At 35.6% G+C, this 19845-nt stretch overlaps 1 protein-coding gene across 1 annotated transcript in view; it reads left to right on the top strand.

Moving 5' to 3' along the window:
• The window catches only part of Lrriq1 (leucine rich repeats and IQ motif containing 1), a 164479-nt gene that overhangs the window by 58437 nt on the left and 86197 nt on the right, over nt 1-19845 (top strand). The window contains 4 exon segments of the mRNA XM_059245811.1: nt 2567-2746; nt 4855-5271; nt 8390-8591; nt 11532-11651. Of these exon segments, the coding sequence (XP_059101794.1) occupies nt 2567-2746; nt 4855-5271; nt 8390-8591; nt 11532-11651 (919 nt within the window).

Consider the following 19845-nt stretch of genomic DNA (forward strand, 5'->3'; position numbering starts at 1 on the left):
TCTGAATCTGTGCTCCTCCAATCCTATGACAGTCAGTGATCTTTCTAATCTCTTTCTAGAGTTCCAAATTTCCAAGAGGGTCCTATACTGAGAGTCAAACAGGAAGCACCCTTTGTTTTGACTTCTTTTTATTAATATGAATTTTGTTGTCATCACGTCCCGTCTTCATGGGTCACTTCTTTACTCAGCATTTTCCTCTTGGCTCTCTGGACCAGCTAACCCTCACCCCCAAATGACAACTTGCTTGCTTCCAAGTTTAGACACTTATGAATGAATAAAGTGGCTGTCAGCACCTTTACAGAGGTTTAGTGTGGACTTTGATTCTTAATCCATTTGGGTATATCCTGAGTTATTTCTCCGTTATCTAGAATAGCATATTTAGTTGTTGTTGTTGTTGTTGTTGTTTTATCAGATTTGTGAAAATGTGACATACTGTGGTTCACAGCAGAAATGTAAGGGAATTCTGTTGCTCTGGATTGTTCATTTGTTTTGATTGTCATCAGTGTTTTGGATTTTGACCATTATGAAAGATGTGCATGGTAGTTCATTATTATTTTCAATAATTTTTAACAATTTGCAGGTCCCTAGTGAATTTGAAAATGCACATTCTTAATATACTTGTATGCTGTAAACCTTCCTTAGTGAGTATCTTAGTCAGTGTTCTATTGCTGCGAATAGACACCACGACCATGGCAAATATTATTTTAAAAAAGCATTTAATTATGGCTTGCTTACAGTTTCAGAGGTTTAGTCCATTATTATCACAGTGGCAAGCAGGCAGATTAGCTGAGAGTTCTATATCTGGACCCACAGACATCAGGAATAAAGAGATACAGGGAACATTCAAAGCCTACTCCCACTTCCTCCAATAAAGGCCACACCTACTCCAAGGCACTACCTCCTAATCCTTTAACCAGTACCACTCCTTGTTAACTAAGCATTCAAATATATGGCCCTATGGGTCCATTCTTATTCAAATCGCCACAGTAAGGTGTCTGTTTCATTCTCTTGCCTATTTTTTAAATTAGTTTTATGACTTATTTTAATTTTTATTTGTATATTTTCAATAAGTCTTTTATTAGATTTATATTTTCAAATATTTTCTCCTTGTCCTTGTGGGTTGTTCTTTTTTCACGTTTTTTTTTCATAGAGTAGAAGTTTGAATTTTAATTGTATTCAGCTTTTCAATTTTTTTCCCTCTTCATGATTTTTTGTTTGTTTGTTTGATCTAGAAGGTTATCAATGCACTAAACTTTTTCCTCTTGTGTTATCTTCTATATACTTTAATTTTACAATTATGTCCATGGTGCACTTTTTACTTAATATTTGTGAATATTTGTGAAAGGTGTGAATTTCTCTACATTCCCATTTTTTTTATTTAAATGTCTCCACCTTTTCTCCATTTGATTGTGTTTACTCTTTTTTTTTTTTTTTTTTTTTTTTTAGCTGAGGATTGGACCCAGGGCCTTGTGCTTGCTAGGCAAGCACTCTACCACTGAGCTAAATCCTCAACCCGTGTTTACTCTTTTGACATTTGGCTTTCATTTCTGTTCTGCTGATAAATGTGCCTTTTGGTTTTTGTTTGTTTCTACCTAATCCATACTGTCTTACTTACCATAGCTCCAAATTTAATCTAGAAGTAAGATGTTTTCTTGAATGACATTCCTGGATCTTCCATCTCTATCTATAAATTTTTTAATTCATTTATTAACATTAATTAAATACCTTCATGGATTCTAGCTGAGACTGAATTGAATCTCTAAATTAATTTGGGAAGAATTGTTGCCTTGATAATATTGAGTTCTTCTATCCACAATCATGTCATGTCTCTTTCTATTTTTTTTTTTTTGTTATTGGTATTGGTCATCAGTGTCTTAGGTTTTCTCTCGTAATTTCTTTTATTTCTTTGAGAAGACTAGTTTTCTCATGTGATCATTGTGAAACAGAGTTAACTATATTGTGAAACACACTTACATTTTCCTCTTGAAAGGCTTGGGCAGATACTTTCAAATGGCTAAGTTTGATCTACAGATCTTGCTATCTGTCCTGTTCTCATGCCTTCTTCATATTGTAAACTGATTTAGTCTTTTGATCATATCTCAAAAGGTCTATTATTATATTCTTTGGCAAAATTAAGGAGAAAATATAATTCCAGATGTCTTTGATCATATAAGACCAGAATCCTTTCCACCCCCTGTTTTAACACCACTTGCTATATTTTAATGAGACTCGATAAAAATTTGTCTTAATTCTAAGGTAAACAACAATTTTCAAAGGTATTGTCATTATACAGTTTCTTCAGATTATTATTTTTATGAGTGACAATTTTGTATTGTAAATTTTCACCCAAGTTTCCAACATTGATTCTCTCATTAGCAATTTGAGGTTATTATTCGTTGTAAAATAAAGCTATAGGATGTGTAAAACTCATCTTACATATGATAGAAAATTAATGTTTTTAAGTAAATTTAACTATTTTCTGAGATAAGCATTCTATGCTTACTATGTGATATTTTATGGTAATTTTAAAACATAAGTCCTTTTGAGATTATTAACTTCTTCCTAGGCATTCTATACTTAAAATATTACCTGCTCTAAGAATCCTCAATGGTGACATCCTAAAACCACACTCTGATGTCCATATTGAAGAACACTATCACCAAGACCTAGGATGTTTATTGGCACTTTGTCAGTATCAACTTCAAGAGTTCAACTTATTAACTGACAAGTACATCACACAGAAGGGGTAAGATTCTGATTTTCCTCCTGTTGTATTTAAAATAAATAATGTAATGGAAACACATGATTAGATATGTTATGATTACACTAGTTTGATTAGAAGTGGTGTATCAGGGGCATTTTCTACCTTTAGCATTATCTAGTAGTTATAAATTTGTTCAAGTATTTTTCACAAGATTTCTTGTCCTTCAAGAATTCATAGTTACAAGGGAATAAAGTAAGTTTGAAAACATACAAAGTATATATAGAGTGTCATATTACACATATGTAATAGTTATATATTACCCTACTATGTCATCACAGTAGACAAAGGCTGTCAATGTTTCTATATGTTCAGAGGACAAAAGCTAGGAGTTATCCTAATCCAGTATTGAAAACTGAGAGCTTCCTTTTCCTGACCTTGAATTATGAATGCATTATAATGAATGAATTAAACTGGGCTTTCCATAACAGAATTTAATTTTTTCATTGCTCCAGAAATTACAAGAGCATTAATATTTCTGAGTGTATCACCTATAGTTGTCCCATTATAAAGAGAAAAAAGAGTATGTGTTTCCTAATGTTTAATGAAATTACTAAGCCATATCTTTATTGTTTACTTAATACATTTTTACTTTTGAGATTATAATATAATTATACCATTTTCTATTCTCTTTCCTCCCTTCAAATCTTCCTATGTACCCCCTTGAATGGGGACGGTCTGGAGCCAGAGTCAATCAGGTTCTCAGACATATCTGTTGAATCTGCCTTATAATTGCTATCCAAGAAAGACAGAAAGACCTCTTCTAATTGCAAATGGACTCCTTTTTTCTTTTCTTGTTGTTACAAATATTTATGAGTAACATAATATGTGTAACACACACACACACACACACACACACACACACACACACACACACACACAAGACCTAAGTACTTAAATAACTTAAATACAAGTCCATACAATGGTACTTATGTATATATTTTCAGGGTTGATCATTGGTATTAGATAACCGTCTGGTATGGTCAGTGTGCTCTAAGGGTGTCTAGAAACTAAGTCATAATTTAATTATTACTATTAATAATTAATTTTGAGGTACATATTTCCATCAGTTCATTTTTATTTTAAAATTTTGTGACTATATGGGTAATTCATATTAAAATTTTCACCTGCTTAAAATAGTTTTAATGGAATAAAAACATTCAAACAAATTATTACTACTTATTAACTATCCATAAAATAGTTGTCAAAGTGTAATTTATTTATTTATTTGTTTATTATGGCATGTGGTAGAATAGAGTGCCTTGTGTATACTTTTATACTTTAGTGCTATAAACTGAGCTGCACACTCAAGAGTAAGCAGGAATAATGAAAGTTGAAAGTATGACTAATGAGTAAGTATAGAATTTTAATCAATTACATAAGATTAAACCCTAAAATATAGAAATCCAATAATTGTTCAAGAGGACATTAATCATTTATCTTTGAGTTATTTTTGCCATGGTTAACAGTTGTCCATAGAAAAACAAAATTGAAAAGTTTTCCATAATTTAAGTTCTTTGACTATCCAATATTTTGTGTAACAAGAATCTGTGTTGAAAATACTTTTGTTCATGAAAAACTTCTCCAAATTGAGGTAGTCATTATTTCTCATGTTTGTGATAGTAGAATGTTTTTTTTTTGTTTTTTTTTTTGTTTTTTTTTGGTTTTTCGAGACAGGGTTTCTCTGTGTAGCTTTGCGCCTTTCCTGGAACTCACTTGGTAGCCCAGGATGGCCTCGATCTCACAGAGATCCACCTGCCTCTGCCTCCCGAGTGCTGGGATTAAAGGCATGCACCACCACCGCCCAGCTTGATTTTTTTTTTAAACTAAAAATACCCTGAATTAAATTGGACCTAAAAGTTTAAAATCTTTTGTCTTGTTTGACGTAGATCTTAAAAAACTAATGTTTTGAGTTTTGTTCAAAATCATATAAAATTGTCTATAAGTGATTAGAAATAAATTATAGTGAAGTATGTTGCCAATTTTAAGTCCATCTTTGGCCATATAGTAAATTTTATTTTTAAAACCTACACGTTTTTGTGTCCATTGGTGTAGTTCTACTTATTTAATGTTCTCGTCTTTTATTTGTTCAGGGACATTCTTACTTTGCATGCTGGAGACAAACTCTGTCACTACTATGAGAACTTAATGAAACTCAGTGATGAGTGCAGACGTGCACATGAACATGGGGATATAAATATCATCAAGAGGACTGAACCAGACACCAAGAAAAAACATCCAGCATTTTCAAACACCAACAGCACACTCGAAAACGAGGTCTTCCGTTCTTGGACTGATTCACCAGATACTTCTGAAAACCTGATGGACCCTGGCTCCAGACCTTCCCCAATAAACTGGGAGGAACCAGAAGGAAGAAGTCAGGAGAAAAACATAGTACAAAAAAATGAACACAGTAGGATAGGCAGTCCCTCCACCAGAAGAGCCTCATTCCGAGAAATGAAGATGGCAAATTCTGATAATCATCAAAGTACTGAACACAGTGAAACAAGGTAAGACCTTTTCCTTTTATAGATGTTATATTTCCTGTTTGTATGTGTGTCTTAGAAGAGGCTTTGGACTTTTAATAGTAGTGAGATTTAAAGACTATGGGGACTTTGACATTAGACTAAATACATTTTCATTATGATATGTCCTGTAGGGGTAGGGAAATGGAATGTGGTGGTTTCAGTGAGGTACTCCTGTCTCAGGCGCTTGAATACTGGGTTCCTAGATGGTAGGGACCTTTGGATAGTTTTAGGAGATATGGCTGACAGGTTATAATAGATCCTTGGCCCCTGGAATCACTTTGTGGAAGGTTTTGGTTGTTGTTCCTTTCTTGGAGCAGAAAATCCCTTAGGAATTTTGCTTTCAGACTTTAGAAGCTTGGTTAGGTGGTCTTACCTTCAGGGTACCCTTCCCTTTGTTCCAAAGCAGATCAAGTCTTTCCTGAATTTGCTGATTTCTCTCAGTAAGGAGCATTGACTGCAACATTGTTCTCTTTCTCTTCGAACTCTACATTGCTTTCTGCCCACTTGCTCTTCTTTGTACAACTGCACAATAGTGATTATTAGTCACCAAAGGACAGTATCAATATTAAATCTTTTGAAGTCTCCTCCAGCAATTAGTCCATTAGATTTTAGATGTAGCCTCAGGAAAGTGCTTAGGACAAGGGCAGAACTCAAACACATTTTTTTTTTTACCAAAATGTAACAATATTCTCAGTTGTTATAATATTGTTCCCCTTGGAAACCCATTGACTTGGTTCTCCATGGTCCAAATTGCTCTCAGTATTACTCGCTTCTAAGCTCCTCTAAAATGGCTCATTAATCTCTCTTTACAGCATTCAGTAGCTTTTCTGGTCAAAATTCCCAAAGTAACTGCATTCCCACAAAAACAACATGTACAGATTCTTCAATTTAGGGTCCTGGAGAAGTTCCACAAAAGAAACTGAGGCCTAGTTCTTGTTTTGTTTTATTTTTCTTTTTTTCGGAGCTGAGGACCGAACCCAAGGCCTTGTGCTTGCTAGGATTGCTCTACCACTGAGCTAAATCCCCAGCTCCGAGGCCTAGTTCTTAACTTCATTATTAGGAGCCTGTTATGATATTTCTCAGGCCTTCTCATTCACAAAATAAACCACTCCCTGGTACCAACTTCCCTGTAAGTTACTTTTCTATTGATGTGATAATACACCTAATCTAGGCAATTTGTAGAAGGGGTTTATCTGAGGGTAAAGTTCCAAAGAGATAAGAATCCATCACCATTAGAGCAAGGCAGCAAGGTAGCAGGAAGGCATGGTGTCTGGAGCCACAGCTCATAGTGCACATGAAAAACCTCCAGACCAAATACTTAAATGTTCAAGATTATGGATTTACATCTCATTCAATCCACCAAATCAAGCGTAAACTTATTGAAAACTCTGTCAAGGGAATTTTGAGGAATGAAATCTGTTCTCCAAATTTTTAAATCAAATTCAGGAATTCCACAAGAAATTAAGATAGAATTTTGATTACACCTCTAGCTTGATAATATTCCTTCAATGATCTGTATGAGAAAAAAAAAGCAAATCCTAACTCAGGAGAGCTACTCAGTATCTAAAATTGACAAATAGCTGTTCCCTATGACATGTTAGAATGTGGTGATATTTTATCTGTGTACCCCAATAAAGCTTATCTGAAGATCAGAGGAAAAAGCCAGCCACTACAGTAAACATAGAAGTCAGGCAATGGTAGCATACGCCTTTAATCCTAACATTAAGGAGGCAGAGATCCGTCTGGATCTCTGTGAGTTCAAGTTCTCACTGGGAACAGAGCCAGGCATGGTGGCACACGCCTTTAATCCCAGCACTAACCATAGAGGTCTGTACAGAGAGACAGGAAGTGACGTAGCTGAGCAGAGAAAGGAAGTGAAATGGCAGAACAGAAAGGCATATAGGTGTGGGAATACAGGAAATAAGTCTCTCTGGAGGCTAATGAGTCAGTGGAATGAGATTGTCTGTTGCTTGTCCTCTTCCTCTGATCTCTCAGTTTTCACCCCAATATCTGGCTCTGGGTTTTCAATTAATAAGACCTTTTAAGATTCTTGTTAAATTAGAATTTCCTAATGGACATATAAGTGAATATAGTATTTTCAAGGGGCCAAGAAGTAAAGAAAAGCTGGTAAAACCTCTTAGGGTCCTTCCTCTTACCATGGAGAATGCTATCAATGTCATTTCCTTGTCCTGTCTAAGGCAACCCATAGTGATAAGCATCTAACCCTTCCTGCCAAGTCCATATTGCTCTATACTTTTAGAACCCCTCTTCTGTACACTCTCCCCACTTTAACAATGTTCTCATTATTTAGAAGAATCTCTAATACCTTTCATCTTTAAGGAATTAAAACAAAGCAAAATTTAAGTCTCTCTTAAACTAAATAAATCCCTTTTTGAACTCTTGATTCATTTTTTTTCTTTCAGATTGGATGTCTATAGTAATTTACATTTATGACAATAATTAAACAAAAAAGGGGTTTTGTTTTCAAATGACATTTTATATTCTCTCTATTCATGTACAGGTCACAAAGACCTCTTTTCTATTTTTTGAGAATTTCTTTTGAGTGCTGTATTTACATAATTTTCACCTTTCCTCTCCCCCTCCAATTTCTGTGTTTCTTTTACTCATTCTCAAATTTATAACTTTTTCTTAATTATTTGTTACACACACACACATACACACATACACACACACATATATACATACATATATATGCACATATTTATTTATAAATACAACTTGACTTACCCATTTAATGTTGTTCATATGTATTTAGGGATAACCATGTGGGACAGGATAACCTATCAGGAGCTCAGTCCTGAATAACACCGATTTTCCCTTTCTCAGCAGGCATTTATCATCTGTAGCTCATCATCTAAGTGTGGGGCTTTGTAGGATTATCCTCATCCACAACACCATACCAATTGGTGTTGCCTTGTGGTGACCCTGCACAGGCACCCATGTTGTTGAGAGTCCATGGGTGCACTTTCCCTGTCATATATATAAGACATAGTTTGCAGCAGCTTATGAAGACCTCTAACTACCTTCTGTGTGTTCATGCATACTAAAATAATTTTCTTCTTTTTTTTTCTCCTTTTAGTAAGGAAGCTGTGTTCATTCAAGCCCAATGGCGTAGTTACGTTGCACGCAGACAGATCAATTTCTCTGCAAAAATAGATCCTACCACAACAGAACTGCTGCATAATCCCTTCACTAATAACCAAACTACTTCAAATGAAGAAAGAAGAAAAAATATTATGAATATCCAAGAACTGAGGGAGAAGGCTGCTCTTCATATTCAGGTTAATTTCAAACTCAGTAATTCTGTATTTTAAAAAGGTTCAGTGCTTTAAAGTTACTTGAATTTATTCTACACTTGTATAGATTTGCAAGCTGTAGGCTAGCAGGTAGCTGTGGTTCTGCTGACTATTAAAACTGTAGATAATAAGCCTTATATCTGAAATATTATGAGCATGAATGTGGTTCAAGCTGAACCACATAATGTTATTTAAAACTTCTCTTCATTGTAGAAATCCTTTACTTACTTGATTTGATTTGTTTCAAGATATTTTATGAGGCTATTATAAATTGATTTGTTTCCTGCTTTCTTTCTCAGTGTGTATGTAGTTGGTATATAGGAAGGCCACTGATGTTTTATACCTTTCCATTTATTATTATCTGCTTTAGTTTCTTTTTATCGAGAATTTGATATGCACATATAATGAATTTTGAATCAATACACCTCACCCCATTTGCTTCTCAAGTTCATGTGCTCTTTTTAAAGATCCACTGAGTTCACTTAGTATTGTTCCTATAGCTAATAATAATATTCAGCAAAGTAGCAGAATATAAAATTAATCTGAAAGTCAGTAGCCTAAGATGATCATGTGGTTTCTGTCCTTGAGTCTAAGTGATTTATTATGTTAAACAGTTCATGCATCTCTGGAATGCAATGCAATGGCTTGATTGTGAATGATCTTGTTTATGTGTTCTTGAATTTAGATTGCAAGTATTTTATTGAGAATTTTTAAATTTATACTAATCAGGGATATTGGCTTATCAATCTCTTTTTTGTTGTTATTGGATCTTTATTTGGTTTGGGTATTAGAGTGATAAAAACGTTCATGAAAAGAATCTGTAACTTTCCCTTCCTTTTTTTTTTTTTTTTTGTTTTGTTTTGTTTTCTGAGACAGGGTTTCTCTGTGTAGCTTTGCACCCTTTCCTGGACCTCGCTCTGTAGGCCCAGGCTGGCCTCGAACTCACAAAGATCTGCCTACCACTGTTAGAATAGAAAATTCATTTATGTAGGTTTGACTGCATGTTTTAAGATCTACCATCTGTACATAGCATGTGAGAGACATTTAATAAATTTGAAAACCAATGATCCTTATTTACTGTCCCATATTTATATATGATGGGTCACATGATAGAATAGTGATCCTTTTACATTGTTCAGTTATTTTAAAATTACATTTGACACCTTAAATTTTTTCATTTATTCCACTCAGTATGTGTGTCTATTATCTTCTTTAGAAAATCGGGTCCCAATGGCATATTTAATTCACCTTTTCCCTTTCTCTCTCTCTCATTCTTCACCTGTGTGGTGTGTGTATAGCCAGGTCAGGGGTTTTTATACACAAATAATGGAAAATTGGAAGACGCTCACACAGTGGGCCTTCACACAGGTGCCTTATTCAGAATGTCCTGTAGGAACCACAATCCCAGTGGCTGAATGATGGAGAAGAGTATGTAGGTGTTTTCTAGTGAAGGAAATGGAAAGCTTTGACTGGTGACTGCTGCTATGGAAAGGTGGTGAGGAGGAGCCTAGGGTTGAAGCAAGCTATCGGATTAGTTTGCAAAGCATATATAGCATTCTTCAGTGAATCTTCCATAGGGTTACAAGCAGGGAGGTTATCCATCCACTGACAGCTCTCGATGGTACTTGGACAGTTCCCAGGGTTCTGATTCAGCTTCCTAGACTCTTCTCTGTGCTCTGACTTCTGAGACTGGCTGTTGCAGATGTGGGCGATGTCCATTGATAAATATAGTCTGGCCACTTTGTATATTATGATTCTTAGAGTAGCAAAAATATTAATAATATTGCTATAAAAAAATCTGATTACTTGAAACTGTTCTAAAATACCTCTCACAGTCCAATTTGCATCTGAGGTGTATTTTTTTAGGTTATAATCAATAAAACCATTTAAAAAATCACTTTAAAGATCTTGTATAACTATACACAGAGGATCAATCATATTTTTTATTATCTAGTTCTTTCCTATTCATATAATTTAGTTTTTAACAATTATTTGAGCATGCACATGGTTTCAAATTCATATTCAAAGGCTGATTGGTTAGAGAGTTAAAGCTTTTTATTCTTAATTTTTGAGACAGGGCTTGGAACTCACTGTTAAAAACTGCGTCAACCTTGGGCCTCACCTAGATCTATGGTCTCTACCTCCCAAGTGGTGGGAAATTCAAGCTTCTGTTGATGTATCAATACATGTTGATTCATATATCACCATGTGAAAAATTAATTTCATAATTTAGTATTTAATTCTTAAATGTAAGCAATCATACATACATTTGTACTTCAATAGCAATCATACCTTCATATGTACTTCAACATACTCAGTACCTCAATGTTGGTTTTAGACTTCCTGCATCCTAAAGCTCACTCTCTGGAGTTTTACTGTACTTGGGGACATAGGCTGGAGAGCTTCTCTACTCCAGGATTGTTAAGGAACAGGGCTATTTTTAGTTGCATTATTCTGTGTTAACTTAATTTTTGTCCTGAAATTAATTTATTTTGGACCATAATACTACCTCCTTAATATGGTCACTTAAATACACTGGGGTTTCTCTAAATGAGCTTTGTCTTATTTTAAACATAATGATTTGGAAATGAGCAAAATTGACCTTTTAAAAATGTCTTTCTTCTTGGTTCAGAATGGGTCCTGGAGGAATTGTCAGATAATTGATTGGCTGACCTATATGTGCAGTAGAGGGGAGTGTTAAAGACACTTCTCTGCTTACCACAAAGGACGTCTCTAGAGATGCAGACACATGTGGTCGTTTAATTTATCTTGCAGTTTTACATGTCACATAAAGTTCAAGAAACAGATTATTGAGCCATTAAACTAAGTTTTAGGATGTTTTATCTTCCTAATGGGATAACACAGAGAATCTGGTTTAGGGTTTGATCTGTAACCCTGCATAACATACTTCACATTTTTGTTCAGGCAGTTTGGAAGGGCTTTATTTTACGAAAGAAACTGGCCATGGCCCTGGAGGCTCTCAGGAATGAAGAATCTGGAGAAGAATACGAAGAAATAGATTTAGAGGATTTTGAGTATGATGAGGTAAGTGCCAACCACAACAAGCAAATACTGTTCCTAAAAGATTGTTCTAGATGGTTTCAAGGCTGACTCCTCAGCTGGTTGCTGCAGATGTTGCAGGTAGTCACCGTCATTATAGGCTGGGCATTTTGTGAATTCTGAGACACTTTCTAAGGCAGTTAGTACCATTATAAGATAAGTGTTACTGCTACTTTCTATGCTTTTCTTAATCTGTCCTCCTGGTTTGTACAGTGTATAAAGTGGCAACGGAATGGCTACAAGTCATTTTGTCCTCTTGGATCAGATTCTCTGGAGGCTAATACCATGTTTAATGACAATGAAAAATTGGGGAAAACATTAGGATGAACATTAGGATGTATTTGACCTTATCTAAATTTTCAGCTGTCCTACTAATGTCCATCCAACTTTTAGTCTGAGTAGTAGTAAGCCAGGATTGTAGGTGGCAAGTACTTGGCATCTTTCCCTCTTTCCCTTCATCTCCTTTGAATGGAACAATTCCTCAACTCTGTCTTTGTATTTCATGACTGTGATACGCTTAGTTAATATAAAACTCCCCTTCTGTTCGTGCTATGAAAATATTGAATGGGAAACTCAAAATGATCAACTGTGCATAGTCCTGAGTATTGTGATGATATCTCCCACCATTGGTCCCCATCTTGTCCAGGAAATGAGTTATCTGCTTTGTCTTTGTGCTATCTACAGCATGCACCCTACCTGCTCCCAAGCTACTTCTTGGATGTCTTTGTTGTCTTCTTGGATGTCTTTGGCCAAATGTTGTATAATCGTAATGTTTGTGTTTATATTAAGATTATTTTACTCTTGTACTTGGAAGCAAAAATTGTTTGTGCTGATAATTTTATGACAGTATATTAAAACACCTGCCCTGTTTTATTATTCAACATTGTTTTGAAACACTTATAAATATTTAATAAACTGTATCATAGAAATGTGTGTATATGTAGGAGAAAATAGTGAATATAGGACTTGATTTAACCTGTGGTTTCATGTACCCAGTGAGGTTCTTAGATCCTATCTCTGCTCAATAACTCCATCAGTTAATTTCAATTGCATTTGAATATAGTGACACGTCAGTGAGAATTTGTTATTTATCATTGGAAAAAAATGGTATTATTTTTCTAATAATAAATCTCCAGTTACTTTGAAAATAAGTTAACAGCTTTTCAAAGACAATAATAGCTTAATTGTAATATCATTCTAGTTTAGCTACCATGGTAAATTTATCTCTGTTGTCAAAAGTAATTTATCTAATTTTTGGAGATATGATATGAGTGAATCAGAACCTATGTTCTTCATTGAACAAATGTACTAACAATATATTCAAAACAGAAAATACTGCCTCCAGTGTCCAGTATCCAGGAACCAAGAGAGCTGGCACATCCAGATCTCTGGTCTTCATGGCTCCAGTCTCAGCCCCGCCTTGTAGGCATGACAGTTACTGAAGCCTCAATGGGGGTGGTACTTCCAGGTCAAAGCCTGAATAGCCGCCCACTGCAGTGCTGGGACTGGAACACTCCTGTCTACATCCATGCACATGTATGTATTTATGAGATGCTGAGTTCTGCTCTCTTATTATAATGCCAACAGAAAAATACAAATTTTTGAGGTATCTACATTAAAGTAGATACATGTAAAGCTTTCTGTTACAGCTCTCAGGCAGTTTGGTTACATTTATTTCTAGGTATTTGGTGTGTTTGCATATTAAATTCAGTTCTGTAAACAGGATTCCTTTTCACATCTTTTAGCAATTTGCTGAAATTACTCCCAATTTTAGTGGGTAGTCTCTCAAAATTTCTAAATACCCTATTGCTGTGGAATAATCCTCTTGTACACTGTAAAGATTTGTCACTCAAATTAGTTTAATAAAACACAGATTGGCCAATATCCAGACAGGAAGTATAGGTGGGGCAACCAAACTAAGAATAATGGGAAGGAGAAGGGCAGAGTCAGGAGTTGCCAGCAGATACAGAGGGAACAGGAGATAAATATGCCATGGTAAATAAGGTACTGCAACTTGGCAGAGTGTAAATAAGGAATATGGGTTAACTTAAAATATAAGGGCTAGATAGTAATAAGCCTGGGCTATTGACCGTGCGTTTATAACTAATATAAGCCTTTGTGTGGTAATTTGGAAAGTGGCTACCAGGTACTTAGGTAAAGGAAGGCAAGAAAGAAACATATGATTACACCCTATATGTACAGTTATGTCGTCTACAAATAACAAGAAGCTTTCTTCTTTTTCTGTTTTTTATTCTTATATGTTTTAGCATTTCTTTCTTTTTTCTTTTGATTTCTATGTCCAGTGCTATTTGAATCATAGTAATCCCAGCAAACATCTTTCCATTTCTTAGTTTCAAGATGGAAACATTTAATAGGTAGACTTTAAGTAACATGGCTCCTATTTGTCTTCTGTAGAATCTTCATGCATTAGGAAGGTGTTACCTTTCCTACCATTTACAGGTTATAGTCATGGTGCTAATGATGATTATGTATGTTCTTTTAATTTTATCCAATAGTTTTCACACATCAATCATTAACTTCCTAATATAAAACTTTGCATTTCTTGAGTAAATCAATTTAGTATAGTTCATATTACTCATTTTGACATATAACATTTTGTCTCGTTTTTTTTTAACTTGTTTTTAAAAAGCTCTTGAGCCTGTAAATTGTCTTTCTTCTCTAGATTTTTTCAGGTTTTGGTCTAAAGGCTGTTTTGGTCTCATATATTTGGTTTTCATTTATTTTCTGTCTTTCTATTTTCAGAAAGACTTTGTTTTAGGATTGGTAACTGGTTATAAAAGTCTGGAGACATACTCCATGTCACATAAAAGAAATTGGGGAGATGGTACAGTGGTTCAGACCTAATATTGTTCTAGAAAATCCACATTGGGTTCCCAAGGACTCACAACCACAACCACTAAACAAGCTCCAGAGAATCTGACCTGACTCCCTCTGTTGGCCTCCAAGAACATTGTATTCATATGGGTGCACAAAACCAAACCCAAACACAGATACATACATACATATATATATACATATACATATATATATATATACATACATACATATAGTTTCAAAAAAGAAAAAGAAATGCATCCTCTTTAAGCAATAAGTAAATTGCTACTTTTTTTTCATGTGTGTATATGTGGTTGTGGGCACATGTAGAGGACAGAAGATATACTATGCCTGCCATCATGTATATCTCTCCAAATGAGTTTTTTGAGACAGTGATGTGACTGAGCCTGGAACTCACCTGTGGGAAAGGATGGCTAAAAATCCCTGGGGATCATCTGTCACCCTGACTAGCAGTCAGATTGCAGGAATGTGCCACAGCCATAGTTTTCCTTATAGTATTAAGACAACTCCACTTAGTCAAAAGGGAGGTTTATTTTGTAGGGTAACTTACAAGTGAAGGGATAGGTTACAGGGTCTGGGAAAGGTTTAGCACAGTCCAGCAGTGTTCTCTGGAGAACTCTGCTCCGTCTGCCTCCAGTGTCCAGTATCCAGGAACCAAGAGAGCTGGCACATCCAGATCTCTGGTCTTCATGGCTCCAGTCTCAGCCCCGCCTTGTAGGCATGACAGTTACTGAAGCCTCAATGGGGGTGGTACTTCCAGGTCAAAGCCTGAATAGCCGCCCACTGCAGTGCTGGGACTGGAACACTCCTGTCTTCATCCATGCACAGCCAGCACTTTACTTCCATCTTCCATCTTCCAGCACAGATCGTTATGAAAATCTTGATCTCTTATAATAACTGTCTTCTGCTTTAAAGTAATCTTCGATCCTCCTAGTGATCTGTGAGTTACTGAGGAGATAATAATAAAATCTTTTATGGTTATGGGCTTTTTAAGACAGCTTTTAGTTTCTGTATGGCAGTGCAAGCCTATTTTGAGGCTTTGGTTACAATGTACATATTTACAATAATTAAATCATTGTATCACAGAGCCATCCCTAATACAGTTCCCCCTTTTACTCTAGTTTCTCTGCAGAACTAGTTGTTTTAAGTGTATTTGCTCTGTGTTTATGCCTATACAGATTTCTTTGGCTAGTGCTTCTCTATTATTTGTTTTTCCATTTGTCCTCTCTGTCCTGTGTTTAGTTTTTAAGTTTTCCTGTAACCCTTCCTTTTGCATTAATCAAATACTTCTGCTTTTCTTCTTGTCCCTCTTTTATTAGTTTTTTTTTTATTTGATCTTTGGCCTTGTCCGTTCCCTTTATTTCTTCCTGAATAACCACATGTCTAATATTTTTCTTTGACTGACAGGGTCTCCCTAACATGTATTCTACTTTTGGTGACACTTGAAAGATTGTCAATTTCTTTTAAGTTTGTTTTCTGTTTCTGTTGTTGTTGTTGCCTTACCTGAGCATAATTATCTTTGAATTTTGCCTCCTTGGGTTGAGAGAGGTCAAGGTTTCTTGAATCTGTGGTTCATGCCTCTCAACAGCTTTGGAAAATACTTGTGCACGTTTGCTTCAATTGCTTTTTCTCTTTTTTTGTTGAAAAGTTGCTCCAGAAATACAAATGATAGAGATCTAAACATTTCACACAGTTTTACATTCTTTAATATTCTTTTCAGAATTTCTTCCATCCATAAAATCCATGTATTTCATGTTTATTTTTTAAGTGGCCAATAAAGCTTATTTATTTATTATTTGTAACATGATGTTTTAAAATATGTATATGTATATAGTGACATAATGAAGTCTAACTAATTAATGTATGCACTACTGAAATAAATTTTCATTTTTAAGGGGTAATCTCTTTTTTATCTGCTTAGAATTTTTTTGAGAAAGCAATATGTTGTTAAATAATAATCACAATGTATGATAATGAGCTGAATTTTTTATAAACCAATTGATTGCTTATGCATGTTTGTGTCATATGTGTATGCATGTTCACATTGTGGGAGTGAACTTTGCACATGTGTGAAGGCTCCAGGTTGACATCAGGTACTGTCACAGTCACTCTCCATCATGTGTATCGAGGCAGGGTTTCTTGTTTAACTGTGAGCTTGCCATTTTGGCTATTCTAGTTAGAAAGCTTGCTCCAAATATCCTGGTGTTCCCTTTCTGCATGCTGAGGTCACAGACAAACCATAAAGCACAGCATTTTGATGAGCTCTGAGGTTCTGAACACCAATCCTCATACTTGCATAGCAAGCACATTATTTCCTAAACTACCACTCAAGCTTCTAAACTAAAATGTGGGTCCATTAACCAGCATCTCTTCTCTCCTCTCTAGCTGTCCTTACCCATAAGGATCAACATTCTAGTCTAACTCTATGTGTCAGTTCATTTAGATTCCACATAGATCAGTACAATCACAAGTGCGTTTTGTCCCAGTGCCCTCCAGGTTCTTCTGTCTTGTTGCAAGTGACATTCTATCAGTTACTTTGGTTGAATACCATCTCACTCTATATAGGGACAGTGCATTTTTCTTTGCTTACTCACTGATGGGTATTTAAGTTGATTTCATACCATAACTATTTTTACCTATTTCTTAATGAACATGGGGCACATGTACTTTTCTTTAGAGTGTTGTTTTCATTTCTTTGGGGTACATACCAAGTAGAGGAATTGTTGGGTCAGATGATCTATTTTGAGTTTCATAGGGATTTCTATGCTGTTTCCTTATATGGATTACAGTAATGTGCTTTCCCTCCAATAATGTGAAAGAACTCATTCTTCTTCATATCCTGTTGCATTCTTGTTACTGTTTGCCTTTGTAGTAGTGGCCATCTTTCCTGTATGCAATGTCATGTCATTGTGTTTTTAATGTGTATTCTCCTGAATATACTCATCTTGATCATTTGTGTATGTTCTCTTGAAGTGTATCTGCTCAGACCCTTTGTTCATCTTCTTTTAAATTGAGGTGTATGTTTTTCACAGTGTAGGTTTTAGGTTTTTTCTTTTGTATCAGACTCTGCACTTTAAAGATATATCATAATATAATCACATAAAATCTATTCAAACTTACCCTCTTCTAAGAAGCCATTCCTTGATGCTTATAACATGATACACACCATGCTTGGTGCCAGGATAGCTACATAAAACAACACGGCCACAAGTTCAGGGCATTTTGGAAATGCACTTGAATATTTTTATTGCAATTATCCAAAGGAAAAAAATATAGAACTAGCTTGACAAATTTCCTGGCATTAGACAGCTACTTCAGTATGCTATGATTTTGTTCCTTAAATGTCATGCTGTGTAGCAAGTGGTTGTCCAAAGACACTAACAACCAACAGCTATTTTTTGTTTTCTTAAATATAGTTAACCAAACTTATTAAGTGCCAAGAACTTTGTGGTATGTGATGTTTTACCCTACATTCTATATAACAATTTGTGCAAGCACACATTCTGGATGCTTTTAGAAGAATTAAGACTTCCAGATGAAAGTAAACTTTACTGTAGGCAGCAAGAACTTCATGTTGGTTAACAGTTTCTGTACATAGAACTTCAGTATGGGATACCTGAACTAACCCTGACCTAGAGAACACTGTATTTTTTATGCTTTAGATTATATTGTTATTTTATTATGTTGTACAGCAAACACATTGCTTTCTCCTCAAAGAAACAGCACCATTTATTCTCTTGTTTGTTAGCTTATGAACATCTCTGCAAGAAAAGCATATAATAGAAGCTACCATAGAATATGTAGAGATGAATAATTATCCACCAAGAATATCAATCCCTTAGCTCTATAAGGCAGGTTTTTTTCTCACAATAGACTCCAGTGGCCACTTGTAGTGTTGTGAGTGACTGGATTGGGGCAGAATTAATATAATTTGTCTTGCAGTGTATTTAATTGAGGTTATAGTTATTAGCCTAGGCTTTGTGCTTCAATTTCTAGATTGACCTTCCAATAGGTTTAAGAACTTAATCCAGGTGGAGCTGTTATAGACTCCTTGCCCCACAATAAGGATGTATAAGTTAATATTTTTATTCAGAATAGTCTAATTGAGTGATGTGTAGGTAGACTAGTACATTCTCAGGGCACAGTGTGCTGGGACGATAACACCTTCTTCAAAAGATTTGTCCACCCAGTAAAATGGTTGCGAATGACAGAGGGAAAATCTCGCAGAGGAGCATAATGAGAAATGTGACATGACTCATGGGATGATTTCTGCACTTTTGCTTCTGTCTTGATAGATTTCTTAGTGAGTTTAGGGGAAGTCAGAGCGGGAGGACCCTGGTAGGGCTGGAAGATCCAGCAGAAAGTTAAATGTTAGGTGCTTTTCACCAGTTTAGTAGATTCCCATGGGAGAATTTTCTTAAAAAGTACAGGGCAGTTTGAGAAACAAGGGTCACTGCTCCTTCTCCCTTCTATCTCTCCCAGGACATACAGTGTTGCTTTCAAAGGCAGTAAATTGTTATATTCAATTCACCTACTCAAATTCATTATATCTCTCTTCAGTAACTACCAATTTACTTTTTCAGTTTATTATTTATTTATACTTGAATTTTTCATTCACGCAGTCCATGTACAAAGCCCAAGAGCATATTTATAAAACTTTATCAGGGTTAATTTAAACATCTAGGAAGTCACTGGTACTTCCTGTACCTTGTAGATAAGTCAGTCATGCTGACCTGTATCTATTTTGTTTTGTTTTATTTATTCTCCTCCCCTCTTCCCCTCACCCCCAGATCCACAGTTCCTCCATTTCCCTTCAGAAAAGAGCAGGCCTCCCTGGGATAGCAACTGAACACAGCATAATAAGTTACAATAAGACTAGACACAGACCCTCCTATCAAGGCTGTCTGAGGCAACCCAGAAGGAGGAAAAGAGTCCCAAGAGCAGGCAAAAGAGTCAGATACACCACCAGTCTCATTGTTAGGAGTACCACAAAGAATGCAAAGTTAAACAACCATAACATGTATGTAGAGGATCTAGCTCAGACCCATGCAGACTCCATGGTTGTTGTTTCAGTCTCTGTGAGCCCCTATGAGCCAAAGATTTTATGAGCCATGTCATTCTCCTTCTTCTACAGGGTTCCTCAAGCTCCACCTAATGTTTGGTTATGGGTCTCTGCATTTGCTCCCACCAGCTGCTGGAGGAAGCCTCTTTGATGGCAATTGATATATGCACCGATCTATGACTATAGCAGAATATTGTTTGGAATCATTTCATTGACTTTTTTCAGTTGTGTTAGGTTCCACCCTAGGTGTCTGCACCATCC

The sequence above is a fragment of the Peromyscus eremicus genome, chromosome 18 (genome assembly GCF_949786415.1).
Source record: "Peromyscus eremicus chromosome 18, PerEre_H2_v1, whole genome shotgun sequence".
Taxonomy (NCBI): Eukaryota; Metazoa; Chordata; class Mammalia; order Rodentia; family Cricetidae; genus Peromyscus; species Peromyscus eremicus.